General features: G+C 40.3%; 2 protein-coding genes across 3 annotated transcripts in view; one reads left to right on the top strand and one right to left on the bottom strand.

Annotated features, from left to right (window-relative positions):
* The window catches only part of Gpatch2 (G-patch domain containing 2), a 135746-nt gene extending 126432 nt beyond the window's left edge, over window positions 1–9314 (bottom strand). For both annotated transcript variants that reach the window (XM_021198659.2, XM_021198660.2), the window contains exon 1: window positions 9145–9314. In XM_021198659.2, coding sequence (XP_021054318.1) covers window positions 9145–9197 — 53 coding nt within the window. In that variant the 5' untranslated portion in view covers window positions 9198–9314. The remainder of the gene's footprint in view (window positions 1–9144) is intronic.
* Window positions 9315–9374: 60 nt separating this feature from the next.
* Spata17 (spermatogenesis associated 17) overlaps window positions 9375–13663 on the top strand; it is a 156065-nt gene continuing 151776 nt past the window's right edge. Inside the window, exon 1 of the mRNA XM_021199319.2 lies at window positions 9375–9651. Within this exon, the coding sequence (XP_021054978.1) occupies window positions 9536–9651 (116 nt within the window). The 5' untranslated portion in view covers window positions 9375–9535. The remainder of the gene's footprint in view (window positions 9652–13663) is intronic.

The following is a 13663-nucleotide window of genomic DNA, read 5'->3' as shown; positions in this document are numbered from 1 at the left end:
ACACACACACACACACACACACACACACACACACAGGAGGCCATTAGTTTTACATGATTATTATGTAATCATAGAAAACATTTTTCTGCATAAATCACAGTTCCTCTGTCCACACCTGCCCCTTCTCTAAAATCAACTGCCTTAAATTTTTCTCAGTCCCTTCCCTACCCATTAATTCCACTAAGTAACGAAGGCTCACGATCTACTTCCCATACCCTTTACCTCATCACTGTCATACTAGCAGAGACACACAGAGTGGTATTTCCAAATGTGTATCAGATACAAAAAGTTACCCATCTGGGGGCATACCTTTAGGTCAATAAACACTCATAGCAAGGGATGTAGAAACCGTATTCCATTCCAACTGGAACCTGAGGGGTCTGCAGGGCCATCACTAACACAGTCTGAAGCAGCCTACGAGTAAGTCTTCGTGTCAGCAAGCATCAGCATCTGGATAGGTCGGAGCTTTCCTAACTTACGGAGGTCTTCCCACAGCCAGTCCTCAGTGGCGTTAAATTAGTTGGTGTGACAATCTTTAAATGGTCCAGGTGCTTCACATGGGTGCCTTTCTTATGAAAACCGTGGCTTATCACTTCTCAAATTAAGTTTGATAGACACCCAGGGCACCAAAATATTCCCAAAAGCCTTCTAGAAGCCAATAGAGCCTGTAGAGTTTATAAGAGGGGTAGGCACACTTTTTTGCAGAGGATTAGGTTACAAATATTTCAGGCTGTGTAGGCCACACAGTCTCCCATCAGTGGACTTCTCACTGTAAGTAGCCATAAATAAATGAGTTCCGTTAGGAGGTTTTCTTTCATTTTTGAATAAAATCAAGTGGTATCCAAGCAGTTTTTCAACCCTTGGTCTACACAGTCTCTACTTATATACAATCTCTATCATCTACATATTTTAAGCTTTAGAGAGTCCCCTATGACAGTTTGTAACTTTTTATTTTCATTTAAAACCTAAGGGTATATATGGTGATTTACTGTGTTGGTATTTTCAATCCTGCACACATCATCTAAAGGTTGAGTGTTTAATACCTGTCAATATGTAAACTACTATATTACCTCACTGCATTCTCACACAACTCTGGGGTAACAAGCAAATAGAAATAGCAAGAGACTGGTCGCTGTGACCTGTCAAGTCCTAGCATCTGATTCCAGAGCACCAGTGCTTACCAAGGGCAGCAAGAACAACTGTCACAATTCCACCATCCACGCTGTATGACTTTGTTTCACTACTTTAACTTTTAAGACAGGCTTAGTGCACAATATAGAAGCCAAAGGCTATGAGGTATACTGTTTCAACAGAAAGAGATCTAGAAGCTACGAGGTATACTGTTCAACAGAAAGAGATCTAAAAAGCCTAAATCAACACAAGATGCTGGATAGCAAGGCTGGCTGAGTAAATCCTGAGACAGGGAAAGGACGCAGCTCCAGACCCAGCTCCGCACAATCTGAATATAGACACAAAACAATTCATGATTCAGGCACAAGGTGATGCAAACATGCATTTTAAAGAAAGTCTAGAAACCATGAGATTTCACTCTTCCTTCAAAAGGTTTCAATATCTAACTCTGGCTTCAGACTACACACTTTATAGTTTTGTTTCACTCCTCTGTTAAGATAGGCCTAACAGCCATGGGGTGGTGGCACACATCTTTAATCTCAGCACTTGGGAGGCAGAGGTAGGAGGATTTCTGAGTTTGAGGCCAGCCTGGTCTACAGAGTGAGTTCTACAGCCAGGGCTATACAGAGAAACCTGCCCCCCCACCCCCCCAAAATAATAAAGCTTACCATCCAAACACCTACACTTCTCATCCAAAGTGGTTAACAAGCCAGCAGGAGCTATAACCCTATGTGATGAGCAGGAGCTATAACCCTATGTGATGAGCAAAACAGCTCTTTTATCTATTACCTGTGTGTTAATAACTATTTGTTTTCTCTTAGTGAACCTAATAACATGTTCTTTTCCTTTAAAACTAGCTCTCTGAAGAATGTAATCTGAAAAGCCTATTATCTCATAATATAAGAGTGCATCTTTAAACAAAATTCACTTAAAGATGGTTTTATATGCATTAAAATTAAGACCCTTTCTCTAAAAAGTTCTATCATTGGTTCAGGAATAACTGCTTTTTAAAGACAAAAATGGTCTTATCACTGAGTGAACAGATAGTTCAAAATTACATGTTAAGACATGAAATTAATAAATAAGTCTCCAAGTAAAATCCTAGTTTATTTTAAGGCAGTCTGGCAAGCCACCTCAGATGAGAAAAGGCAGCGGTTTTGATGTCTGTTTTCTGTGAGGTCCCCCAAAGCCTGACCCTCTTGAGATCTATCCTCAGCTAGAGAGCTTGCACACAGGCACACACTACCAAACCTGAGTGAGTTAGTGTTCTTAATGTTACAGTAGGCTAATGTACCCATTTAGTCCACTGAAACATGATACTCATCAAATGATTTTTTAAAACATTATTTACTTTTATGTATTAGTGTTTTGCCTACATGTATGTCTAAGCACTTCATACAGTTTGTAAGAAAGCCAAAAGGTGGAGTTGGGGATTCCTGTGAAATTGGGGTTACAGGTGGTTGTGAGCTGCTGTGTGGGTTCCTAGGCATTGAACCTGTGTCTTCTGGAAGAGTTGCCAGGGTTCTTAACTGCTTCAGCATCTCTTCAGCTCTTCATTGACTAATTTTTATTGGAAAAGAATTTTCAATAATTAGTAAGGTTTAACAAAATGTTTGTTTTTGTTTTTGTTTTTTATATTTATTTATTATATGTAAGTACACTGTAGCTGCCTTCAGACACTCCATAAGAGGGAGTCAGATCTTATTACAGATGGTTGTGAGCCACCATATGGTTGCTGGGATTTGAACTCAGTACTTTCAGAAGAGCAGTCAGTGCTCTTAACCGCTTTAACAAAATGTTTAACATGACTAAGAATGAAAGCAAATTTTCTTAGAATCTCAATTTCTATTGTTTCTCTCAAGAAAATAAAATATTTTAACTAGATGAATTGTATGGTATCATTCAAGTATGAACTAACTAAAAATTAGAGGATTCATTCAAAACTGCAGAAATACAGAAAAAAATATATTTAATATAATCGATTCTGGATTCAGTCATTTTTCACCCCTAATTTGCTCTGACTACTCCACAACTCAATTCCAGGAAAACCCCTATGGAAGAGCCAACAGTACTGTCAGTTACCATCATACTGCTGCTCTTACATCTTCCAGGTAAAAGGGCATACACGGGACAGAGAAACCCTAACAGAGACGGTCACCAACAGCTCATGTATCTCCTCCATTCCAGCAGGTCACTAACGTATCATTAGACCACCCTACTAAGATAGTTTATCGTAAGCATATTTATTTTCTTGTAAAAGTCCTTTCCCTTGTAGAGGAGAAATGAAGAAATGTAAAACTTTTCTGTATAATGCAAGACTTACTGAACTGCCAGAGTTTTAATCTGAGTTAATATAAACTCAGTGAATATAACACTTGAGTTGTCTTTATTCATATATGAAGTCTCTTCATTTGACCCTCATTAGAAATGAAATCTTGGGAAACAGTCCTGGGGATAACGTCGAAAGCATCAGCTCAGTAATGGCTTATAGTCCTGCTATATTCATAGATTTTATCAAGGAAATGAGCACCCTGGCAGGCAGTGTTGGGTTATGCTGAGCAATATTAAATGTATTTGCTCCAAGATTTGATGAGCCAGTTGTTTTCAAAATGTAGGACTTCAAATCCGGTTTGCTTTCATGCTCTCTTTAGGCACTATTAATAAACTGTCATCTTTCAGTTCCTTACCATTATTTCCAAAAAATGATTTTCCTAAAAAACTGCATGCCAGTTAGGAAGACAGATGAAAGGAACGGAACACAGCATGAAGAGGCCTTTCTTCTCCCCAAAGATCAATGTTTTCTGAACGAACCTCAGAGCTGCCCTTAGTCCTGCTCATGTCTCCCCAGGACTGCGAGTTGACAGCTAACACCTCTTCCCGCCCCTGATTCTGAGACTGACCCGGCTAGTCTTTAACTCATACCATGGCACTTCAATACATGTAAGGGGAGTAAGAAGAAAGAGAACCCAGAAAACAGATACCCCTAACTCAGATAACTATTTTACTAATAACTATTGTTTCTGATGCTTCTATATCCAGCAACTGCTATTCCTAAGAGGTAAGCAGAGACCGTTTTTTCAGGAATATTTATTTTTGTCCCAGATACTGGTAAAAGCATCAGTGTAACAAGAAAATATTTAAATATGTATCTACTGAATGAATCCCCAGCTAATTAAAAAACAAAATTCTTCCAAATAGAACTAAACAGTTTATCAATATTTGAAAAGAGAAAGACAAAACCAAATACAATTTATCACCTAGTTCATAATCATACTCCCACTGTGAGTTTTCTAAACTTTCTTTCTCCTGCTAAGTTTATCTACTTTATTAATGGCAACTAAATGTTAAAATACACTTGCTAAGTCCAACCAAAGTTGGCCTTCACAATTTTAAGGAAGGTAAACCGTTTCTTAGAGTGCACATAAGTGGTTTCCAATTGTCCTAATACAACCCTTTCATATAGTTTCTCATGTTGTAGTGACCCCCTCAACCATAAAATAATTTTCATTACTATTTCTTAATTTTGCTACTGCTGTGAATCATAATGTAAACATCTGATACGCAGGATATCTGACATGTGACCCCTGTGAAAGAGTCATTTGATCCCCCAAAGGGGTTGCCAACCAAAAGTTGAAAACCATTGGTCTACAGAAGTACAAATTCAGTGTGCACATAGTCAGTCAAGGACTGCAGCATTGATGAATGTACAGCACATGATGACCATTCGCAAACAAGTACACAGTGACAGAGTTATATGCTTCCATATCATGTAACTTCTACATTTTATTTATGATTTAAAAAGAAAAAGTTGTTTAAGAAAGGCTATTTGGTCTTCCAAATATACAGCAACTAGCCCAAAAGTACAGATGATAATGAATACATAATATTCACTAATAATTCATAATAATTACTCGGGTTATGGCACCGAGCAAACACACATAAACAGTAAGGGATTCACACCATGGGGAAGGTCTACATTTTAACACTAATCAAAAAAATATGATTTATAAGATACATCTTAAATGTTAAAATTTCTGATGCTCAATGGAACTTAAAATTTATCTTCCTTAATCATACTCTAGTTATTAAAATGAGTCTTTGTCTCAAGCAAAAGCTGGGGAATGGCTCAGTGGTCAGATACCTGTCTCACATGCTCAAAGTTCTGGGTTCCCCAAACCACAACAATGGAATGGGTTTGACATAACCATTTGTTAAAGGGCTGCATCTTGGGAGGGAGGGAGGGAGGGAGGGAGGGCAGGCTCAGCAGCAATTAAGCATCCTTACCACCTCTCCAGAGGACCCAGGTTTGGAGTCCAGCACTCAGTTAATATAGCTTACAGCCACCTAAATCCCTAGCTCGGTGGGTAAGGGCAGGGATCCTATAACCTTCTCTGACCTCCTCTCCAGCTTGGTGGGTAAGGAGAGGCAGGGATCCTATAACCTTTTCTGACACACAGGAACAACAACAACAACAAAAAAACAAAAAACAAAAAACAAAAAAAATGAAAAACTGGATCTTCAAAACCAAAAAAGAAACAATATGTCTTATGGTTTGGTCTAGTGGATCTTGTCTGTGACCTCAGCACTTAAGGAGGCAGAGGCAAAATTCCCTTAGATGTTGAGACTACCCCTGGGCTACAGAGTTGAAAGCCTGACTTTAACGCATCTGATTCCTGCTTTAATACACAGATATGAATAAGAAGAGAGTTAAAGAGAAGAATCTTTCCCCCCAGCTAAGAATCACAATGTTCTCTAACAAACAGGTGAATGCACTCCCCTTACGCCTGCCAAAAGCTCCCCGGACTGCATCCAGTTGTCCTGTCTGCTGGAGGCTACAGCTCTGTCACTCTGCTACCAGGGACATCTGAGGAAACCACTTCCTTTCCTCTTTACACTAGAAAAATTTTAATCGGCTGACCAGTAAGTTTAAAAAAAAAGTAAAGTCTATTTCCACGTTTCAGCTAATGACTTGATAATGTGAGCTCAGTCATCAAACTTTAGAGACCATTTCTTGATTTTGTTACTTCATTTAATGACTGACTTCAAGAGACATCCAAACTTTTCTCACTGCCTCTAAAAGCTTTCAAAATGTAAATTACTTAGTTTTTTAATGCTTAGATGAAATATAGTCAGAATATAAATCACACAAGACCAAAAAATTTTAATTTAAAAAGTAAATCATTCTGTCAACAAGTTATGGTAGGGTAAGCAATATCTTGATTATACATGATAACTGCACAGTAAATATTTACTGAATATATATCCTGAATTGCTAGATTAGGACCATGGAAACAGCTAAGATTTAAATGTAAGTCCCTAGCATACATATAACCAGATGACAAGACCATGTAGGCCATGCAGACCAAAGAGAGACTGTGACATTACTGAAATCTTCAGATGACAAGAGCACACAGGCCATAAAGACCAAGAAGAGAACATGATGTTAGAGAATGTGACATTACTGAACTCTTCAGGAAATAAGGATTTTAACCTTTTTGCTCTGTGAAGAAGACAATTTACATAAAGATGAAAATGAAAGCAAATTACCAAAGCTTACAGGTTTCCAGCTTGACACACGAAGGATGCTAAAGAAGCTCCCCACAAGTATTTGTCCCAAATTATACTGTCTACTGCTTTGATCTTTAACTGAAGGAATATGTAGAATCAAGCAAAGCTAACAGTATAGGAGACTGAGTTCCAGACCCTAACCAATCAGAAAACAAACAAACCCCAGCTACTAAAGACAAGCAGTTTTTATTACACTGCTTTCCAGATGTAAAGAAAACCAAATACCAAACAGGAATGAAACTGCAGAGGCAAAGGTCCAGATGGCATTTCAATGGCGTTTTTTATTGTTAAAACAAAGCCACAAAACACAGTTTAAAGGGGGGGGGGAGGGCTATCTCAGAAAGTATAGGCTAGTCTACAAATCTGGGCGTGTATTTTCTAATTCATACATGTCTATAGATACAACCTTAGTCACACAGAACATGAGTACATTAGGGCGATGAGGAATTTTTAAGTACACTAGAACCATGCAAATAGCTTAGAGCTGTTATTTAAATTATCTTCGCCTCTGCTGTCACCTTATCTAGGCCATACAGAATGTATGGTGCCAATCACCGAGGATTTACATGAGATGACATACACTGATAGAACGGAGGCCAGTTAACTGCTTAGTGGTAGCACCGCCAATAGCATAGGGATTTCACAACCTGGATAAAACAATCCTGAAAGGCAGTGCAAAGAAATCAAACAAAAAAAACTGCATTAAGAAGCCTGGGCAAGGCAGCACATGCCTGTAGTTCTAGTACTGGGAAGGCTGAGACAGGATGACCTCCAGGAGGAAGTCAGCCCAGACAGGGAAAGAGAACTGAGAGGAAAGGGAGATTGCAGGTAAAGGAGGGAAGGCAGGAGGGGAAGGCTACACTAACTAGAAAAGAAAGGTCCCGGTTCTGTGGGACACACCTCTTTTGACAGTTAAGACTCATTTTAAGTCCAGCAGTGGTGGTGCACGCCTTTAATCCCAGCACTTGGGAGGCAAAGGCAGACAGATTTCTGAGTTCAAGGCCAGCCTGGTCTGCAGAGTGAGTTCCAGGACAGCCAGAGCTACACAGAGAAACCCTGTCTCAAAAAAAAAAAAAAAAAACAAATAAACAGAGAGAGAGAGAGAGAGAGAGAGAGAGAGAGAGAGAGAGAGAGAGACTGACTCATTTTAAGACTTTCTTTCAAAAGCACAAGCTGATAGGTGCTAATGATACTTTGGTCTCATTACAAACGATGAGTTGTTTAACAAGTAAAAACACTACTGCAAGTAACTCCTGTTTAGAGTAACAGCACGGTCACAGTAGACGGTAATAGACAGTGCTATCTGTGTGTAATAGGAGATGGAAAGTACAATGAAGAGTAAATGGGGCCACAGGTTGGTTCGTGTGCTTTTGTCAACTAACACACAAATGACTTCCTTTCTATTAGGACCAGGCCAATCTACTGAACACATTTCACTTCCGTTCCTTACCAAGGCTCTGAACACTGAAGCCCTAAGTACACGTTGGAGGAAACACCAGGATGTTGGGAAGTTCCTTTACCACATGTACAACTGCCAAAGTTAAGGAAAACTAGTGCATTATCACCCGCGCCTCTTATTCCAAGCTGAGTGCACCAATTAAAATTGCTCATTAAAAAGCATCTCCTAGTATTCTAACTGAAAAATCGTGAGAATTTAAAAGCCACAAGAAAAACGACAGTCGTTAGAAATGATCTCTAGAGAGAAGCCAAATGAGGCATCTGACCTAAGATATTCTTTTAACTTTTCTGTTATCGGTGATGCAAAACAATCAGACATCATAGCCCACTGGCGTGAACTTTAAAAATCACAGCTCTTAACTTACTGGCCAGATATTTAAGTTTCAAGATGGACCGCAAGACCTCTACTTTCTTGTTACACTAACGTTTCTCTGAAAAGCCTTGGAACAAACGGTGTGGGGGGGGGCGGAGGTTGGGCGACCAGGGAACTAGAAAATTCAAAACTGAGCCATCATCTCTGGCACTCACGGGCACAGGACAACTTTGCCTCTTACATTTTCGGTACCTGCGAGTGTCCTACAGCAGGGATGCCATAAGGATCAAGTGTGATTTGCGAAAGCAGTTTGGAAACGTACAGCAGTGGATCAGGATACACTAAAGACAAATTCCAACCTGAGGCTACTGGAAAACGCCCCTTTCCGGTAAACTAGGACAGAACCTCCGGGGCGGTGGAAAACTTCTTAGGTTTTACAGGAACCGAGCTGCGCAGGGAGTACGAGAGCCTGGTGTCTCTGCTCCTAAGAAACTTCCGGGACTGGGAATTTCTGTGATCTTGTCAATCACGGGATCTAGGACAGTGTGGCCAGTTTGGCAGGGACAACGGGAACGCGGCCTGAAGAAACTCAGTGCCCGGCCGTCCCTGACCCAGAGCCCCGCGAGCTGCTCGCCTGCTCGCTCGTCCCGTTCCCAATTGCCCGCCGGGCTCACCAGCTCTTCCCGGCGGCGGTTCCGATCGCTGGGCGCCCGTCGGCCCCAAACATCAACGACACCCGGGAGCGCGGCCTCGAGGCTCAGGCCCGAGGACCGACTCCAACTCCCGCAGCCCCGGCCAATTCCACCCAGGACTTCAGCATTTTTGAGAGCAACTTCCGGAAGCCGGCTGGAGGCGGAAACCGGAAACCGGAAGCGACCATTCGCTCACCTTCGCCTACTGGATCCTTCCCGTCAGCAGCTCGAGCTTCCAGGAGAAAGGGGCGAGTCGGCTGAAGTCGGTTCTCACATGTACAAATCCGATTTCTCTGTCCAGTTACTTAAAACTGAAATAGAGTGAAAGGAAAAGCGGATAAGTCGGAAGTGCCCTTGGTTCAGCCCAGTTGCCATGGAGACTAATAGTAACAATTTTGATGCACTCCAGGAGTTGAAGGACATGGCTACTTTAGCCAAGCTGATGGCGCGGGCACCCTTTCTAGAAAGTCAGTACTACTTTAGGAACCGGTGAGTAGTAAAGACAGGGGTCTCAGAAGAAGTTTACTGTTAACAAACTACTTAATTCAGAAAATAGTTCTAATAATTCAAATTACTTAATTCAGGAAATAATTCTCCCCATGGGGATTCAAACATGATCAGAAGTTTAAATAGATATATTATATAATTTATATATATATATATAATATATAATTTTATATATTATATATAATTTGTTTTCTATATATACATACATATATATATATACACATATATATACACGTACATACTGCACAAGTAGAAAATATATACATTGACAAGTCATTAATAGGTTGATATGCTCTAAGATTCCCAGAATAGAGAATTATTAAGGGCAGGCCGAAATGAAGTGATCCCTTACTGGGGAAACAGACAGGAGGATCACTGTGAGTTCAGTTCAGCACAGGCAACACAGAAAATTCAAGGCTGCCCTGGGCAACATTTGGGAGTCTTCCTCAAAATACTGTTTTGGGGGGCTTTTTTTCGACATTTTAAAGTAATCACTGAGCAGTTTGGTTTGGTGAAACCTACTTTACACAATGTAGGTCTAGTGGCCTAATTAACGTTAACCAGGCTTACCCAGGTAGTTCCATGAATTCAGAATACCAATGTCCAAAAGGGAATTTGAGCTTCATTTATCTCACAAACATCACGGAATTCAGTTCATCTGTGATTCATTTGTCCAAGTGAAGTTTCTACACCATTGTGACAAGATAATTGGTACAAGTAAATGGGCAGCATCTCACCCCCCACACCTAAACTTCCTCTCCATGAAAAGGGGACATTGAAACTAGAAGCAATGGCCTAGTGGTTTTCAAAACTTAGAAGGAATCACAAAAAGTACATTACAAAAAGTTTGATAAAATATATAGCAGATCAGTGGTGACTATGTCAGTGTGAGAAAGTCCTGATAAGCTATTCTTATCCTAACATACATCTATCTCAACTATGATTTTGCTATTTCATCGTGAACCTCTAGCAACTATGGTGATAATTCAATCTTGTAATTCTTGTGAGAAAATATGGATCTTCTTGCTAGAAGTAGGCCAATGGTGCTTTTTTCTTGCCTCTTATTTTAACCATTATTTCAGCCTATACTATCTTACTTCCTAAAATGGAATAGTCACAACAATTAGTTAGTGAATAATTACATTACTGAAACTTCCACTTAATTATCTTTAAATAAGCAGAGCCATAGCACAGTGGAATTCTTATACTTAACATTCAGGAATCATATAGTATTCATTTAGAGTTATGTGGCGGGCTTGTGCTTGTTTATGACCTCAGTGTGCAATGGGGACAAGTTGACTCCTTCATGCTGTTGACAGCCTATTGTGGAGCAGACATTGAGAACAGAATTGTGACATACTCGAAGTCAACACTGAGTTGCTGGTGTCCCTTCTGCTAGCTGTCATCCCGAGTGCCCGGATGTGCTAGGCAGGCTGGTAAAGGACATAGGTCACTTGGGGATCACACTCAGCTGTAGAGCCTGTGTACTTAAATACTGCGCTACCTGGGAAGAAGTGTCCAGAGGAGCAGTAGGGTATAGATGTTCTGATCTATAGTGCTACCCACAACAGGACTGATGGCTGCTGTGGTTCGGTCCTCCGCATCAGCCTTCAGTGTAATCCCTTTACACTGTTCTGAATATGGCTCCATTATCTCCATCACTGGAATAATTTGTTTCTGACTCCTAACAGTTCCTACAGTGATCTTAATTTAGTAAGTTGATGTGGTACCTTCAATTTGAACAATCATTGAAATTCTAATAACAAATTAATAGCAACTCACTTGAGTAGATATTAATCTGTTCCTTTGACTCTTAACTGTTTCTTGAATTTACTATTATTCCTGAATTTTCTGTTATACTTTTACTTAATTTCCCCCTTGTAGACAGTACTGTTTTGTACAGTCTTTTGTTCAAAGACTTTGTGTTGCTTTAGCGTTAGTGACACACTCTTACATGTTTGCTCTGAACTGAACTCTCTAACTGTAAGCTTCATCATCTGTTTAAAAAAAACACAAAGCCTAGAGGTTTACTGGGAAGGTTAAATGATCATGTGAAACCATGCAGCTTCATAATTATGAATAGAATTCACAGTAAACTGAAGTATAGAGTGCATATCATCAAACCAGTACATTTTTAAAAGGTAGTTAATAACTTCCCTGCTGGTTATTTTTTTTCTTTGTGAGTTTTAAAATTCCATTTATAAATTTGTCAAAAATCATTTTTGATTCATTTATTGTCTAGATACATATGTAATGAAATACATGATTATAAATGTTCAACTCAACCATTTTATATAGTTTAATGAGGTGCCTATGTAAAATTTATTCAGATAAAATTATTCAATATTTGCTCTAAACATCTTTTAAAAGTTGCTTTTTAGTAATTAAGGGATATATTTCTAAAGCTAAGTCAATATCAGATATATTTATAACATAAAAGAGATGGCTCAGTTTCAAAAGCAAATTAGTCCTACCTATTCCTGGTGTCCTAAAAGAGAAATTTCAACTTGCCAATCTCTACTCTGCTAGTTCTTGAAGAAAAAACAAAACAAAACAAAACAAAAAAAAACCAAAACTGTAATTTTCACAGGATATGAAAAAGATGCCCAGGTGTCTTAGTTAAGGTTTTATTGCTATGAACAGACATCATGACCAAGGTAACTCTTACAAAGGACAGCATTTGCTTGCAGCTGGCTTACAAGTTCAGAGGTTCAGTCCATTATCATCAAGGCGAGTGCATGGCTGTGTCCATGGGGCTGGAGAAGCTGAGAGTTCTACATCTTTATCCAAAGGCAGGCAGAAGATTAGCTTCCAGGTAGCTGGGGAGGGGGGGAGTCCCCAAGCCCACCCCACAGTGACACACTTTTTTCAACAAGGCCACACCTCCTAATAATGTCACTCCCTGGGCCAGGCATAGTCAAACCACCGCATTCCAGTTCCCTATAGGCTTGTTCAAACCCCTGAGTCTGTGGGGCCAAGCCTAGCCAAAGCATAGGACAAAATACATGTACTCCAGCTGCAAAAGTCCCGTAGTCTGTGTCAGGCTCAGCAAGGTCAAAGCTCAAAGCTTTTCTGAGATCCATCCAGTCACTTAGATGTAATAACCTATAAGGTCAAAATAAAAAAGCGGGTCATATACCTTAAATGTCACAGGATAAGCATTGCCATTACAAAGTGACATAGTGAGGGAAGCCTGGACAAAAGCAATACCAAGAACCAGCTGGGTAGCTCCATGTCTGTATGTCTGATGTTAAAACCCCTCTCAGTGGTGATGACTGCAACCAGTCTTTCTCTTGAGCTGGTTCCACTCCCTATTAGCAGCTTTCCTCAGCAGGTGTGCCCTGGCTCTTGCATCTCTATCAAATTGGGGTATCCCAGGCAATTTCAGCTTCACAACTTCTTGTTCCAATGCCTAGGATCCATACATGATGTGTGATCTTCTGGGCTACTCCAAAGGGCATGCGTCATATCTCCAGATCTGTCCTCTGTAGCACACCAGGGTCTGGTTGATTCCACTCCATTGTTGGCTGTTTTTCTTGGTGATCATTCCGTGATACTGGCATCTCCAATATGCTGGGGTCTTCCACTGTAACTAGGCTTCACCTCTCATAGGCTCCCTTTATAGTGCCAAGCCTCAAATCCTTTGCATGGACCTTCAGTCCTGGGCCTTCAACTGCAACTGACGCTGCACCTTCACCAATGGCCTTCCCTGGCCTCTCAAAGTGCCAAGCCTCAGCTGCTCTCCAAGAATCCTTCATGCCTACAAAGCCAGTACCACCTCGATGATCCTTCCACATTAAGAAGCACAGCTGCAGCATGAGGAACAACCTTGGCCGTCTCTGGAACACAGCTTCTTTGTGCTTTCAGAAAACACTATTCAGAAGATTTCACTTGAGTGACACTGGTCTCTTCTTAATCACCACTCGCTTCATAGCTCAAGCTAACCAGCATCAATTGTCCCAGTAATCCTTTCTTTTCTTCACTCTAAATCCAG

The sequence above is a fragment of the Mus pahari genome, chromosome 5 (genome assembly GCF_900095145.1).
Source record: "Mus pahari chromosome 5, PAHARI_EIJ_v1.1, whole genome shotgun sequence".
NCBI lineage: Eukaryota > Metazoa > Chordata > Mammalia > Rodentia > Muridae > Mus > Mus pahari.
This window is presented reverse-complemented; position numbering and strand designations above follow the sequence as displayed.